This window comes from Salvelinus namaycush, chromosome 30, assembly GCF_016432855.1.
Source record: "Salvelinus namaycush isolate Seneca chromosome 30, SaNama_1.0, whole genome shotgun sequence".
Taxonomy (NCBI): domain Eukaryota; kingdom Metazoa; phylum Chordata; class Actinopteri; order Salmoniformes; family Salmonidae; genus Salvelinus; species Salvelinus namaycush.
This window is the reverse complement of record NC_052336.1, coordinates 30463537-30481325: the sequence shown is the minus strand read 5'-3', so window position 1 is coordinate 30481325 and position 17789 is coordinate 30463537. Positions and strand designations below refer to the sequence as shown.

Here is a 17789-nt window from a genome sequence, read left to right as displayed (position 1 = left end):
CAGTAGATGGCCAGAGCGAATTTACGAACGCACCCGAAATGGTTACTTGCATAGTGGAGTATTTTGTTAAGACATATAGCTAGCTAGGGAAACAATGAACCATAATCCCAACTCATGACGTAACATTAGGCTATAGCTAGCCAAGCAAATGGCTCTGAGATACGAATAATAAGATAATACATGCAACATTAGCTGGCTAGGTAAACAATGAACCATAATCCCAACTCATGACGTTACTACTCTGCATGAATCTACAGGTAGCTCACCGACCAGGTTCAATGTTAGCCAGCTAACATTAGGCTATAGCTAGCCAAGAAAATGGCTCTGAGATATGAATAATAAGATCATACACATAACGTTAGCTAGCCAGCTGACGTTAGCTAGCTAGCTAACGGTACACATTAACTTGAAATGAAACCCCTTTCTTTCAAAATTAAAAAACATGAAATATCTGAAAATGTAGCTAGCTAGACTATCTTACCCATATACGTCATTCATGGATGGACGTGTCTCCTGTCGGATGCCATGGTTGCCCTTGGTTCCCCTGTAACCCGGAGACAGGTGTTTTCTCCATCTCCTTAGCTATCATACTCAAATTCCACTGATTTCAAAACTCGGTTCTCCAGAAAGTGGAGAGCAACACTTATGTAGTTTTATTACAAGATACTTTTAAAAAAAGATGCGTGAGACAGAATTACCTAGACATACTGACCAGCTTAAATAGACAGAAGCATGCTATATGGCAGACCAATCAAAACTCATCTCTCAGCATGTCCAGCCCACTCATTATCTCAGCCAATCAATCATGGCTGTTAGGAAGGATGCTGACTTTTTTTGTGGCTAAACCAACTAGGCTTGTAATTTAACAATTTTATTAATATTTATAGATGGTATACAAGTTTGTTATTAAGGCATATGAAAGTTCACATGTTCAACAAGGTATTTCTGCCCAAAAACACATTATGATTATTTTTTTTAAGTTTACGTTCAAACAGCTCTCCTGTGAAGTAGTGACCCGCGACATCAATCAAATGTATTTATAAAGCACGGTGGCTAGGGAAAAACTCCCTAGAAAAGCCGGAACCTAGGAATAAACCTAGAGAGGAACCAGGCTATGAGGGGTGGCCAGTCCTCTTCTGGCTGTGCCGGGTGGAGATTATAACAGTACATGGCCAAAATATTCACAAGTTCATAGACGACCAGCAGGGTCAAATAATAATAATCACAGTGGTTGTAGAGGGTGCAACATGTCAGCACCTCAGGAGTAAATGTCAGTTCGTTTTTCATAGCCGAGCATTCAGAGTTAGAGACAGCAGGTGCGGTAGAGAGAGTTGGATAACAGCAGGTCCGGGACAAATGAGAGAACACCTCACTCTGACCATTTTACTCACCCTAGCCAAGCTGGTTAGGCTGTTTACATGTTATCTAGAGCGTTCGTATCTGCTACTTTTTTTTGCCTACGTTTACTGACAACGGTCCTATTCAGTGGGTGTTGAGTGTTCGTAAATTAATCTGTTAGTCTGCGCTGATGAGAGTGCTCTGAAATTGGAGTACATAGCCACAGTAAATTTACGAACACGAGATATACTAACTGGCTAACGGTCGTTCAAGTTCAGCATAGCTAGCTAGCAAAGCAATTCAACATTTTTGGTAGCTAACCAAATGACATCTGCATCCAATCACATGGCATGCCTCCCAGCAGCTACCCAGCTAGCAATGAGGAATCGGCCCAGAAGTGGACTTCTTCCGAGGGGCCCGGAACTGATTGAATCGGCCTGGAATCAAAATTAATGTCTACCCAGTATCGGCCCAAGTACATCAGGCCATTTCCATCTATCAGAATTCAGCCGACTTTGCCGGCATCTTACCAGAATCCCCCCAGAAAAGGCCTGATGCAACTTTAAATAAATGTATACAAAATTACCCGACTTCGTCATTTTAAAAATGACTATTATACATTTTATACATACAAATTATACCCATCCACAAATAAACATTTTGTGTCGGAAGTGTCACGAACCGGCTCAAAGCCCGTAACAAAAGGGAGACAACGTGGAGATAAGGAGTAACAAAATATATTTATTAAATAAAGTAACCTAAATGCAATTAACAATGGTGTGTGTAATCAGTAATCAGTAGTGTAAGTGAGTGTTTTGGCATGCATGAATGTGATAATGCGGTGTGTTGAAAGGTGCTAAAGCAAACAACCAAAAAGCCACAAAAAGCCACAACAAAATCTATGAAGGTGTCTGCATGGAGAGAGTCTCCTCCATGAATGGGGAAGTGGTGTATTTATCCTGGGGGACACCGGGCCCAGGTGTTTCCCATGTAGCTGACGACCCTCCCAACTCCGCCCACCGACATCCTAATAAGGAAACAAGAACAAAGAGAGAATACGGCAGACAGAGTGGGAGGGTCGTCACAGAAGAAACACCATACACCTGGTGTGTCACGCCCTGACCTTAGTTATCTACGCTTTCTGTATTATTTTGGTCAGGTCAGGGTGTGACGAGGGTGGGTATGCTTGTTTGTCTTGTCTAGGGTTTTTGTATGTCATGGGGTGTTTGTTAGTCTAGGCATATTGTAGGTCTATGGTGGCCTGAATTGGTTCCCAATCAGAGACAGCTGTTTATCGATTGGGGATCCTATTTAGGTTGCCATTTTCTATTTTGGTTTGGTGGGTTCTTGTCTATGTGTAGCTGCTTGTTTCAGCACTCGTTTTATATAGCTTCACGTTCGTTTTGTTATTTTGTTAGTTTGTTTAGTGTTCTTTCTTTATTAAAAGAAGAATGTATTCATATCACGCTGCGCATTGGTCTCATCAATACGACGAACGTGACATGGTGACCGTGTCAGCGTGCATGCGCCTAGCCCGCCACAGGAGTCGCTACAGCGCAATAGGACAAGGACTTCCCGGCGGCCAAACCCTCCCCTAACTCGGACAAGCTGGGCCAATTGCGCAACGCCTCATGTGTCTCCCGGTCGCGGCTGGCACGGGTCTGGTACCAGCGTCTGTAGAAATGCAATTTGCACTGCGATGCAGTGTCTTAGACCACTGCACCACTCAGAAGGTTCCATCCACAAAGTTTTTAATGCTTATCAATTGCCTTGCACAAAGTATCAAAATATTAAAATATAAAAATACTACACAATTTCATTTAAATGTTAATTGTATTTTTGGATCACAGAAACAATGAGGAAAATATGGAGGGAAATTTTTTTTTTTAATGTAAATCAGCTTGTGTAATCATCTGCCAGAGAGCAGCCCCAATTGGCCCGAGCCCCAAGTAATACATTTGGGCCAGATAACTCTCACCGGAATCGGCCGAGTCCCAAGAAACACATTTGGGCCAGATAACTCACACCGGATTCGGCCCGAGCTCAATCCCCTCAATCCCCTCATCCTAGCCATAAAACAGACATCACCGCCTGGTACGGCAACTGCTCCGCCCACAACCGTAAGGCTCTCCAGAGGGTAGTGAGGTTTGCACAACGCATCACCGGGGGCAAACTACCTGCCCTCCAGGACACCTACACCACACGATTTCACAGGAAGGCCAAAAAGATCATCAAGGACAACAACCACCCGAACCACTGCCTGTTCACCCCGCTATCATCCAGAAGGCGAGGTCAGTACAGGTGGATCAAAGCAGGGACCGAGAGACTGAAAAACAGCTTCTATCTTAAGGCCATCAGACTGTTAAACAGCCACCACTAACATTGAGTGGCTGCTGCCATACATGTAAAACATGTATCACTAGCCACTTTAAACAATGCCACTTAATATAATGTTTACATACCCTACATTACTCATCTCATATGTATATACTGTACTCGATACCATCTACTGCATCTTGCCTATGCCGTTCTGTACCATCACTCATTCATATATCTTTATGTACATATTCTTCATCCCTTTACACTTGTGTGTATAAGGTAGCTGTTGTGAATTTGTTAGATTAGATCACTTGTTGGTTATCACTGCATTGTCGGAACTAGAAGCACAAGCATTTCGCTACACTCGCATTAACATCTGCTAACCATGTGTGTGTCAAATAAAATTTGATTTGATTTGAAGTTATTCGTCTGAAACTTTGCACATACACTGCTGCCATCTTGTGGACATTATCTGAATTACAACCAGAGTGATGTCTAGAACTGGGACCTTTCTCTAGCATTTCAAAGATGGTGTTTGAAAAAAAACGTTTGTATTTTTCTTTGTATTTTCTTCTACCAGATCTATTGTGTTGTATTCTCCTACATTCACTTCACATTTCCACAAACGTGAATGTGTTTCCTTTCAAATGGTACCAAGAATATGCATATCCTTGCTTCAAGGCCTGAGCTACAGGCAGTTAGATTTGGGTATGTCATTTTAGGCGGAAATTGAAAAAAGGGGGGCTATCCCTAAGAAGTTTCTTAACTTTTTCAGCATTCACCACACAATTCATTTCGACGTGCTTCAATCACTCCAGGAATATTTATCATTTTTTCAAAATAGACATCCCACGAGACAACAGATATACACACCTTGAGGGGTGCCCTGATCCGAAGAGACACACACAACACTTCAAACTTATCATACCAGTTAAGAGAACGCACATTCCTTCTGATCCGCAGAAGCACAAAAGATCAAAACAAGCCTGTCTCCCGTGATCCTCACAGCCTTCACTTCACCCAGAACTCTATCCACCAGTTTGGATAACTGAAATGGTTTCTTCAAGATTGCTACTCTGCTCAGTTGCTCTTCATTAACAAACCATGCTCAAATCAAATGTCATTTGTCACATGCGCTGAATACAACAGGTGTGACCTTACCGTAAAATACTTACTTACAAGCCCTTAACCAACAATGCAGTTTTAAGAATTACCACATCCTCCCATTGTTTACAGGGCAAAAATTATATTAACTAAACTAAAGTAAAAAAATGTTTTATTAAATCCAAAAGTAACACAATAAATGTACACAACAATAACGAAGCTATATACAGGGGGTACCGAGTCATTAAGAGGGGGTACAGGTTAGTCGAGGTAATTTGTAAAGTGACTGCATAGATATACACAGCAAGTAGCAGCAGTATAAAAACAAAGTGGGGAGGGGGTTAATGTAAATAGTCCGGCTGGCCATTTGATTAGTTTAGTCGTTCAGCAGTCTTATGGCTTGGGGGTAGAAGCTTTTAAGGAGCCTTTTGGTCCTAGACTTGGTGCCCCGGTACCGCTTGCTATGTGGTATCAGAGAGAACAGTATTTGACTTGGGTGACTGGAGTCTTTGACAATTTTTTGAGCCTTCCTCTGACACCGCCTAGAATAGAGTCCTGGATGTCAGGGAGCTTGGCCCCAGTGGTGTACTGGGCCCTACGCATTACCCTCTGTAGCGCCTTACGGTCAGATGCTGAGCAGTTGCGGTGATGCAACTGGTCAGTATGCCTTCGATGGTGCAGCTGTAGAACTTTTTGAGGTTCTGGGGACCCATGGCAAATCTTTTCAGTCTCCTGAGGGGGAAAAGGTGTTGTCGTGCCCTCTTCACAACTGTCTTGGTGTGTTTGGACCATGATAGTTTGTTGGTGATGTGGACACCAAATAACTTAACTCTCAACCCACTTCACTTCAGTCCCGTCGATGTTAATGGGGGCCTGTTCGATCCTCATTTTCCTATAGTCCACGATCAGCTCATTTGTCTTGCTCACATTGAGAGAGAGGTTTTTGTTCTGGGCACCACACCACTGCCAGGTCTCTGACCTCCTCCCTATAGGCTGTCTCATCATTGTTGGTGATCAGGCCTACCACTGTGTCGTCAGCAAACTTAATGATCGTGTTGGAGTCGTGCTTGGCCACGCAGTCTTGGGTGAACAGGGATGAGGGAGGGAACTAAGCATGCACCCCTGAGGGGCCCCAGTGTTATGGATCAATGTGGCAGATGTGTTTTTGCCTACCCTTACCACCTGGGGGCGGCCCGTCAGGAAGTCCAGGATCTAGTTGCAGAAGGAGGTGTTTAGTCCCAGGGTCCTTAGCTTAGTGATGAGCTTTGTGGGTACTATGGTGTTGAACGCTGAACTGTAGTCAAAGAACAGCATTCACAGAAAGGGGCTCCTTTTGTCCAGGTGGAAAGGGCAGTGTAGAGTGCAATTTAGATTGCGTCATCTGTGGATATGTTGGGACGGTATGCTAATTGGAGTGGGTCTAGGGTTTGGTGTTGATGGTGTTGATGTGAGTCATGACCAGCCTTTCTAAGCACTTCATGGCTACCAACGTGAGTGCTACGGGCGGTAATCATTTAGGCAGGTTACCTTCGCTATTTGAGACATGTAGGTATTACAGACTCGGCCAGGGAATGGTTGAAAATGTCAGTTAAGACACTTGCCAGTTGGTGTGCACATGCTTTGAGTACACGTCCTGGTAATCCGTCTGGCCCCGCGGCTTTGTGAATGTTGACTTGTTTAAAGGTCTTGGCTAAAGAGAGTGTGATCACACAGTCTGGAACATCTGGTGCTCTCATGCATGCTTCAGTGTTGCTTACCTCAAAGCGAGCGTTAAAGGCATTTATCTCTTCTGATAGGCTTGCATAACTGGGCAGCTCACGGCTGGGTTTCCTTTTGTAGTCCGTAATAGTTTTCAATCCCTGCCAGAGCCGGTGTAGTAGGATTCAATCTTAGTCCTGTATTAACGCTTTGCCTATATGATGGTTCATCTGAGGGCACAGCGTGATTTCTTATAAGCATCCGAATTAGTGTCCCGCTCCTTGAAAGCAGCAGCTCTAGCCTTTAGCTCAGTGCGGACGTTGCCTGTAATCCATGGCTTCTGGTTTTGATGAAGCTGGTTGGATGAATCCCGGAACATATTCCAGTCTGTGCTAGCAAAACAGTCCTGTAGCGTAGCATTCGCGTCATCTGACCACTTGCATATTGAGCGAGTCACTGGTACTTCCTGATTTAGATTTTTTTTAGGAATCAGGAGGATATAATTACGGTCAGATTTGCCAAATGGAGGGTGAGGGAGAGCTTTGTATGTGTCTCTGTGTCTGGAGTAAAGGTGGTCTAGAGTTGTTTCCCCTCTGGTTGCACATGTGACATGCTGGTAGAAATTAAGTAAACTTTCGTTCAGATCCTTCCCCCCCTTTAATGGCATATGCCCATATATGGTACCACGTTGCAACAAAGATAGTATGACACGGCTGGAAAACAAAGATCCCCAGCTTTCACGGATAGGGGCTACATTTTCTTATTTTAGATGACATTGAATTAAAAATGTATTGAAGGTCCCCTAATTAAGGGACACTACATTTAAGCGGTTAAAAGTTACATTCATGAGTTTTATTGACAAGTTTTATTTTAAAAAGTCTGCCAAAGCAAAAAACCTAAAAAAATGACGTTTTGTGGATGCTATAAGTACAGAAATGGTTTGCTCAGTGGGAAATGAATATCCAATAGTCAGTGACAACTGTTTGGAGTTTGTGACCGCTATGTGAGCTTATTACAGTATTATAGACATGTTCTGGGATTTCCAATCCTATATGTAGAATAACCCCTTAGCTCCTAACGACTCTTGTGTAGCTTGTGAGCCTTATAGAGCAAAACATGTTACACATGTGCATGTTCATGAGAGTCTTAGCTTTTCATAGATAGCGTTTAATAGTTTGTAGCTCAAACCATTAGGACTCTACATACATATTTGTTTAAAAAAAATCCCCAGCCCCAGAGGGAACTCCAAAATTACACCGGCGTGGGACTCATTGGGTTAAGTGTAGCCTAATACTGGAATGTTTAGCGGCCATGTTATTTGAATGTGGTTTTAGCGTATAGCGAAACAAACTGTAAATGTATTTATTGAAGCACTTTACTTTTTTTCATCCTGAGAATATTTTGCTTATAGTGTTGCCTGAGAATTACTTTGGTAATGGAATGTTGCAAAATACAGGTTGAGGGGGAAAAAATTGATTTGTGTTGTCATTTGTCTGCTTTCTTTTGATTATTTGAATTTAGTGAACAAGTACATTTTAGTATGACATGTCTAATTATTCATTTATTCAGTAACTAGTTCAACAGGCTTTTTTTCGTTAAGAAATAATAATAACTTCTAGTTGAATAAACACATGAGATAAATTGAGAAAACATGCCACTTTAAATTGGAGCTACGTTTGGACCAACTACAACATTTAAATTCAGGTTTGACACTGACAGAAAAATGTAGTAAACAAAAAAAAGGCTGTGGAACCAGTTACTTAATAATAATTAGTTGAAACACCATGAAATGTTTTACAGTGTGTGTCTCTCCCTGACGTCAATTTCATTTAATTTAGTTTATGCAAATAATGTGTCCCACTTACAATAAATTCCGGTCAGAGCGTACCTTTTTTCTCTCTTCTCTCTGCCGCTGGTGTCACTGGGTAAAATGCAATTAATAGTTAAGGTGGTAAAAAATACATTTAAAAACAAAATTATCCTTTGAAGATTTCAGGTGCATTCCGTATATTGTAACATTGTTGCAGGGTTTTATTCATGTTGATATGCTCGGTCTCTTGGCACACTCCCGTGTTGCATTTGCAACAGCTAAACTTAACACTGGAAGAACAGGTAGGAGATAAAGTAAAGTGGGAAATGGTGTAGCGAAAAAGTCACACATTCTTGTTTTTGATAGGTGAAACAGCTATTCTCTGTTTCAGACGTTGATGAGTGCGCCACACAGACACACACCTGCTGGAACGACAGTGTGTGTGTGAACCTTCCGGGTGGTTTTGACTGTATGTGCACATCTGGACCGGCTTGCAGTGGAGACTGTCTTCACGAGGAGGGCCTCAAACACAACGGACAGGAGTGGAACCTCAGCCTGGACCGCTGCTCCCTCTGCTCCTGCAAGGTAGGGCTAACACATACACACACACACATTAAGGCAGCCCCCCACACCTCTCTGATTCAGAGGGATTGGGTTGAATGCGAAAGACACATTTCAGTTGAAGGCATTCAGTGGTACAACTGGTCTAGGTATCCCCCTTTCCCCTTTCCCAAAACACTAACACACACACACACACTCAATCTCACACACCCACACACTGCTCCCTCTGCTCCTGCAGTGTAAGACTAACACACACACACCACGCCTACATGTGAGCCAACGCTCATCCAAGAATGCACTCACATTAACACATCACTGTGTTTACACAAACACATGCATGCTTGTGTACACACACATACAATATATAGCTTTTCTGACATACACCCATCTCCACCTCACAACTACTTTGTTAGTGGTTACTAACTAGTAAACAGGAACAAAGCAAGAAAATACAGAAAGACATCCACAGTCACATAGATGAAACAACCATATGCATACACACTCACATCTGGGTTCCCACTGTCACATCACACACACTTACCTCATAAAGTCAAGACAGAGAAAGAACCCAGAGAACGACACACACTTCTACTCTGTCACACACACGTACACTCAAACTCTTTGCTGTTGTTTTTTCGGGTGGGGGACGATGACAATCTTAATCAACATTTAAAATGAATAAAACAAAATCGGAACTGAGAAGAAATGAAGATAGATCTACATTTATAGTGTCTTTACTCTGTGCAGCTTGCTAACAGTCAGCTAAAAACGAAAGCTAGACAGTCTGGAAGGATAAACAATTCCAAAAGTGATGGATCGAGGTCTATTGTTTGCTAAATTAGTTTGACACACTGGGTTTATCAGGTCCCAGTACAGTTGGGAGGCGTGTACTGGAGGAGTTCACGAGCAGGTCTGGATCCAGAATTCTAAATAATGTCACGGGTCTGGGTTGGATCTGATATGGTTGTCACGAGTCTCGGATATGCGTAATTGTAACTGACTTGTCTGGAAGGACCCATACAGATCTGGACGGGACTGCTGCAGTAGAGAGTGAGGCATTTTATTATTTATGCTGATGCTCTTGCTTTTCACGATAGTGGCACATGTGGCTTGTTGTTGGCCAGTCATAAATCAGGCAATAGGCTATAGTCATGGAGCCTCTGTGTGTGGCAATAGTTAGGAAATATCTAATCAATTGAAGATGGAATTAAAATGACGGAATGAAAAGTTAAAGGAGAAGGATAGGCTACAACGACCAAGAGCCAATAGATAGGCTGCTCCTAAATATTCTGAAGGGAGTTGTCGTTGTTTGTAACTGTAGGATTAGAAAGCGCATGCACAGCAGCCTCAATTACAGTGTTGATTTCGTCAACAAAAATAGTGACCAAAATATTTGTCAAACACCTATTTTTCAGTGGCAATTGACGAGACTATAACTGACTAAATAAACCCTGAAAAAATATATAACTAAACAACAAATAATACATTAATTTCAGTTTACTATAACGAGACAAAATTGACTATGCGACTACTAAATGGACTGGACAATCATTTTTGGAGAGATTTGGAGCTTTTCAGTGATAAGTACAATTAATATTAGCAGCGCAGATGCACAGCGCAGTTATGTTGATCAGTGGAAAGGACACCTCACTCCCATCTCATGGGTCTCCCAGTCGAGGCCGGCACGGGTATTGAACTAGCATCTTTAGCAACACAGCTTGTACTACTATGCAGTGTCTTAGACCTTTGCACCACTCAGGCAATGTACAACGTGACTGGTCAGGAGTGGGCTACAGTACTACAGCAATAGCAAAATAATCCTAATAAAATAATAAAAACCTAAGTGTAACAACAGTTTTAGTAAGTAATACTGAAGTCGTGCACAATTATCAGTTTCTATTTAGGTTTATGTTGCCCATTCATTGTCAGTTAGAGAAACAGTGTGACCCAAAAGCATAATCAGTGCTCTAACTCCCCCTTGCGCTGGTCTGGAGCAATGAAGTGGTGATATCTGCTGATGTAAAAAGGGCTTTATAAATAAATTGGATTGATACAAGGAGTGTGGGCTGACAGGCTCGGCTCCGCCTCCAATTATACACATCGCTCAGGCGGTTCTTGCTTCACCTTAGCTAACCAGTCATACCAGCCTTCTAGTTTGCTAACCTTTGCCTGGTTAAGAAACACAAGCTGCATTAGGAAATAAAAAACAATAGCAGAATTGACTTTCATCATAAAACTGCAGTCTAGCTATGTTTTTCTCTCCTTAGAGTAGGCTATAGAAAAGTAGTCTGCCTTTGAAATTGTAGTCACGCTCAACCCTCCCACTTTTCACACTGCATTTCATATACAGACTATATAGCCACGGTAGCCAAGTCTCCCTCTTTTTTCCTCGCAGAAAATGGCTTGATTCTAGCCCTTTGGCTACCGTTCAAAAGTTACGACCCATAATATCGGCGCTAAGTTTTTTTATTTTATTGTGTTTTCGTAAAACATATCGGGTGCCGTTCTAAAAACTTGGCTACTTGCGGACCGGACCATTAATAATGTGTTTAGGCTACACTGTTCAGTCATGTTACCTCAATAGCTGGCTATAGCTAATGACGTGGAGCGCGTTCAGCGGGAGGCAACGGCTTCAGATAGAAATATGCTATGTAGAACAAACATGCCTCTGACATGTTGAATAAGGAATAAGGTCGTCTCTATTCATGGATTTTCTATCTGCAATGTTCAATAACGTTTTTCAACTGAATGTGACCCTGGTAACATCAGTAGCCTATATGCAAACATTTGGTTGCACATAAAAAGGGAAAAGGCATAGCAAACAATTAATTGACTCAATTTCTCTTACCACTATGCTATATCTGACTGGGTAAATAACTTTATTTTGAGTTAATGTGGAGCCAGTGACTCAGACTTGAGCACTTGGACCAGGACTCGAGCACTGGGACTTGGACTTCAGCCATAGGGATGCGTGACTTGACTTGGACTCGAGGACAGGGGGCTTGGGACTCGATTTGGACTCGAGGTTTAGTGATTCGGCCACATCAATGGGCAGAACAATCATTAGCTCCCAGTCAAAGTCATCAGCTCCCATTCTACTTTTGGAAAACAATGGCCAGATATGTCTTGTATAATATTAGTCTTATATATGTTTGTCATATTTCTGCTGTTAGGAAGAGAATAGGATGTGATGCAGGACAAGGCTACGTATGTTTGTGCACATGGAAGTCAATTATTTTTGTTTACTATAAGTTAAATGGAACTCAAATGAAAGGGCCTTTAGTTGACACATTTTGTTTCGACAGTAACTAGACTAAATCTATTCAGATGACAAAAATGTAACTAATACTTAATGATATTTCAGTTAAAATGAATAAGACTAGACTAAATCTAAAAAAGAGTGGCAAAATTAGGACTGCTCAATTAGCCTAGCTAGCAAACGTTAACTAGCGACGGTCGATGTCTGCACTCGCATGGAAATCGAATTAGCATAATACGAAATCCCCATAAAAATCTGTCAGCTTAAGCTAGAGATATGTTTTTTTGCATTGGATTCGTCTCAATCCACCGCATCTGCCGCACTTCCACATTTTTGTTGAAAGGTGACAGAGCGAGAGTGACGTTTGTCAGATGCTGAGACATCCCGAAAATCGGTCTTCTCAATAAAATTGTCTGTGTCATCCAAATGGCCTACAAACTATTATGGTGTTCTCAGTTTTGCTTTACTACCACAAGTGTCAGGAGACTCATGTGAAGTCGGTACAGCCAATCTGCTAACTTCTGTCTGTAGTGTCCGAAACCGTTTCAGCTACACACTACCATTACCCCTCTGGGCAAAGGTGAGGCTCTCACAAACATGTACATCTTTTGCACTAGGACGCCCACAGACCTCACAATACTCATTGAAGGTCCCCCAGTATCAGTTGAAAAAATTTATGGAAGTATTGTATATATGGAGACTGTTTAATGCCAAAAATATGGGGTTAAATACATGAAGAACAAATAATAATAATGTTTTCTTTCTTATATCTCTCAGATATAGGAGAGACACTTCAGAACAAACGTACTTTTGATATTTGTTTGGGACTGTCTGTTGTTCCAGGTAATGAATCGGTTATTCAATGCATTTGCATGGGCTAATAGCAGTTTGGCCCAATTTTGTTTTTCTTCAGCAAATAATAACTATATATTTTTTTTAATTAGCGAAATGATCCTTGGTATGACTTTCTTAAAAAATGCCATATAGCTTAGTAGAACACCCCCTTCCCTCCCCCCTACTTAACTATCTTCTCCCAGTTTGATGCAGTGAAGATGGGTACTACGTAATAAGATTGGATGATAAATAACCTAGTTATGGCAGCTATTAGTCTACTATAGCGCAAGTTGGCTTGTTGGTTGGTTGCTGTCTCTCATCTTTCTCTCCCTCCTCATCCTCCTCCCTCCTCTCTCCCTCCTACATTAAGAATGTATTTATGCATATCGGGTTCAGGTGGGAAAGCCCCAGGTCCATTTTGGAACGGGTACAACTTTTTGGACCCGTGAAGACCTCTAGTGTGCTGCTCTCTGCTTGACTGTTCACCCTTTGATACTACTTTGAATGAGTTGTTTTCAATGGAAAGAGACCTACCCAAAGCCAAATGACTGCATATAAGTTCAACTTTGAGTAGCCGATGTGGGATCACTAGCTAGGTAGCTGTGTGTGCGCTAGTGGTGGTCATCATGTAAGTTTATGTCACCTGCCCTGAGACTTAGGCCGGGATTCATTCCAAGGTGCGTTGTATAGCAGCACACTGGACAGCCGACAACATGCATTTTAAAGGCAATTTCCAGAGTTTGCAGAGATCGCATGGTAAACGCTGCGCCTGTCGGCTCAAGTGTAAATTCCTTTTTAAAAGTCAAATTGTCAGCTGTCCAGTGCGCAGTTCCATAACAAGCCTTGGATTGAATCCTGGCCTGAGATGTACTATCTGATTGTGGATGAGGATGTCACAGCTCAGATCAAAAACACCTGCAGTATTGTGACTGAAGGATTCATCCTTCTGCTACTGCTATGGCGAGAACAAGGAGTAGGAGTGACAGTGAGATAGAGCTACAACTGAGCATGAGATAGAGGGAGGGGGGGAGAAGTTGTATGACACCGAGAAATACAGAGGGAGAAGAAGATGGCGTAACACTGAAAGATGCGAAGAGAGACACAGGAGAACGGAGAGAGAGGAGGAGTACACCGTTTGACATAATAATAATAATTGACGTTATATAACTCGAGACAAAAAGTACAGGCAACAGAGAGAGGAAAAGAGAGGGAGGAAGGGAGGACTGTGAGTGAGATCTATGTACCTCGGCTGCTGTCTCTGTTTAGCCTCAGGTATCTGTGCTGCAGCTTTCGTCCGGTTCTGTGCCTCTGCAGTAGGTCTAGTAGCCAAAGCCCAGCTCTCTGCACGACTTCAACACCTGATTTGTGTAGTGGGTCTCACAGCCTGGCTTTCTCTATAAGGCTCTGACACCTGATCTGAAAATGGTCTCCAACACAAAGATCTCACTACAGCCTGTGACATGCAACTGATATGCTACTGATATGCTAACTACCCAGTGAGCACAGTCCGACACGGACGTCCGTGAATGTTATTTTTTGTCTGAAATTTGGTCTGTCCGCCCTGGCCTTGATTTAAAATGTCCACAGACGTCCGGACCGGACCGAATCTGAACCAATCATAGGCGTCTATGTTTGGTTTAGATTTGGTCCGGACCGGCTTTGATTTCAACGTCCACAGACTGATTTATTTGGCCCAAACATAGACGTACAAACTTGTGAAACATAGACGTCTATGATTAGTTCAGACTTGGTCTGGACCAACCACATGTGGGTCGTGTCCCCCTGCTCAGAGGTTGCATTCATCAACCAATGGTTTCGTGCCATGTCATCAACTGTGCCATCAGGCACCAGATTTCTATATAGCTGATACGTAACCTTGGTTAAACCAGAACTTAAGTCTGGTATAATTGGTCAGATGCTCAATTCTGGGTAAATTCTACGTGTTAAGAGAAGAAAGAATGAGGATCGGTACCAGAACTAAGAGCTTTACCAACTCATTAGAATAATAACCAGTGTGCTTTGCAAGTGTTGACTTCTACATTTACAGTTTGGCCTTTATGCAGACGCTCTTATCCAGAGCAACTTACAGTCAGTGCATTCAACTAAGGTAGATAAACCACATCACACACTTCTGTAACTGTTACTGTCATTTTTTCTGTTGGTCCAAAACCATTGAATATGATTACTACCAGTTCTAAAGCTTTTGAAAAAGCAAACTTAAGTGCATGTGACAGTTGGGAGCAATAATAAATATTGTACAAAGCTAGCCCTATTTTATATAAATCGGAATTACAATTTGAGAGATTTTTTTAAAATAAATATATATTTTCAACTTACATTTAAGAAACAAAAATGTACCTGTTTTCAACATCTGGAAAATATGTATTTTAGATGTCTTTGCAAGATCATTTTGCTCACTGGGTAACTAATCAAGTAAACATGAACTAGTGAGTTTTTATCAGAATAGTGCAAGGTAATGCTAATTATAGACTTTTCATGACACTTGCCAGGCTTTAGTATTAAGTATAGGATTACCACTGGCTAATCAAAGTATATATTTGTACCTTCCATTGTTTACAATTTTCCATTGTTATGAATCTCATTGGGGAAAAAGGTAAACATTTTTGCAGCTTAGCTGTCAATCGCTATCGGCATGAGCATGTAAACCTTGCATTGGAAACCCGGCCGGTAAAAATCTCAGATATTGATTGGAATTGTCTAAGGCAGTGAGAATAATCTCAAGCTGAATAAAACTACATTAAATTGAAAGATTATGCAATATAACCTTAGGGCTACATACAGAGGTACTCCAGTCAACCTTAAGCGGTTTCTCAGATAAAGACTAGGACTATCTCAACTCCTAGAAAGGCTGATTTTTAGGGTGGTTGCCCCAAAATGTATTATTCTGTATTCAATTAAAGGTTGTTTGTATTATTGAAAGCTATGCAGTTTTAACATTACAAACTTGGCATTTATTTGGTAAATAAAACAATACAGCATTTGCTGTAAAATGCCTAATTTCAAGGCTATTCCAAAACATTGTTACAATGCACACAATGGGAATGATATTGCATGGCATTAGTCAGCCACCCAAGTAAAATTAGCGGTGCTACTCATATCCGTAGCCATAACATTAAAAGGCTAACGCTAATAAAGCTCTTGGATATTAGCACCATGAGAGTTACTAGCTACTGTAGCGACAATACGTGCCAGTAAAATATTGGCTACTCATTATGCAAGTACATTTATACATTTTGCAACAGCCTTTTCAGGAGGGCTCCTGAGTGGCGCAGCGGTCTAAGGCACTGCAACTCAGTGCAAGTACAGTCCCTGGTTCAAATCCTGGCTGTAGCACATCCGGCAGGGATTGGGAGTCCCATAGGGCGGTGCACAATTGGCCCAGTGTCGTCTGGGTTTGGCTTTGGTAGGCCGTCATTGTAAATAAGAATTTGTTCTTAACTGATTTGCCTTTTAAAATTATATAGGGTTGTTGAGCTCATTACCAAGCTGGCAAAGGCTCAGTATGGCCAGTAAAATGGATCATGAAGTTTTCACTGATAAAGAGCCTGGAATCTCTGTGGAAAGAGTTGCACCCATGGCCGTCATCAGATATCCAAAGCAAAACCCTAACCTCCTAAAAACACTCCTCTTAAAACGTCAATGACAAATTGTTGTCAGTATTGTTGGAAATGGCCTTGCTCAATGAAGTGTATTTTCCTCTATAATGCTTATGCCTTCTGTAGGAGGAGTGAGTGTAACGGTTTAAATAAGACTGTAGGCAGTTAGGTAGGGTAGGAGGCATACCAATGTGTGTGCATGTCTGTGTGTCTATGTGTTTGCATGTGCATTTAAGCAATCACTAGAAGAATATGAAAATGTCAGTAATCAAACTGTAAAAGTATTGACAAGCAAAACCGGCCAAGATTACGATTTGTACAACATAACTGCAGTCTTACAAACTTTGTGGGTGGATGGATGTAACTGGCCTAATTTATAGTAGTTCATTAGACATTTGGAAGAAAGGCCTCAAAGTTCCAGACCTGCTGGGAATGAGGATTATTTGCTTATAGAACTATTTAGATTTTTTTTTTTTGGGGGGGGGGGTCAGATTCAAACCCATTCTCACAGCGTACATAGTACGTGATCCAAAGTCATCGGCATAGACTGCTGGACCGACCCAGGCCATGGCCTTGACATTCCTTTGTATTCCTATGCATTTACTTTGTCCCCAGGACGGGCGCACCTTCTGCAGGAGGACAGAGTGTGACTGTGTGGACCCTGAGGCAGACCTGTTCTGCTGTCCTGAGTGTGACTCCAGAAAGTCCAGCCAATGTCTGCACCAGAGTGGACACACATTGTACAACAGCAGAGACTCCTGGATCTACAGCTGCCAGCAGTGCCGCTGCCTGGTATCTACACAGACACACACACAGACACACACACAGACACACACACAGACACACACACACACACACACACACACACACACACACACACACACACACACACACACACACACACACACACACACACACACACACACACACACACACACACACACACACACACACACACACACACACACACACACACACACACACACACACAGACACACACACAGACACACACACAGACACACAGACACACACACAGACAGACACACAGACACACAGACACACACACACACACACACACACACACACACACACACACACACACACACACACGCTTCTTGTGTACTTTGTTGTACACAAACACTCTCTTGTTCACACACGCACGTTTTACACTTGTGCAACATGGATGAAGAGGATGTGTATGTCTCCTCTGATCTTTTTTTCCCCATATTAAAACATACAATCTACTTGC

At 42.1% G+C, this 17789-nt stretch overlaps 1 protein-coding gene across 1 annotated transcript in view; it reads left to right on the top strand.

Moving 5' to 3' along the window:
• The window catches only part of LOC120025009 (protein kinase C-binding protein NELL1-like), a 456735-nt gene that overhangs the window by 436639 nt on the left and 2307 nt on the right, over positions 1-17789 (top strand). Inside the window, exons 17-18 of the mRNA XM_038969436.1 lie at positions 8661-8854; positions 17156-17332. Of these exons, the coding sequence (XP_038825364.1) occupies positions 8661-8854; positions 17156-17332 (371 nt within the window). The remainder of the gene's footprint in view (positions 1-8660; positions 8855-17155; positions 17333-17789) is intronic.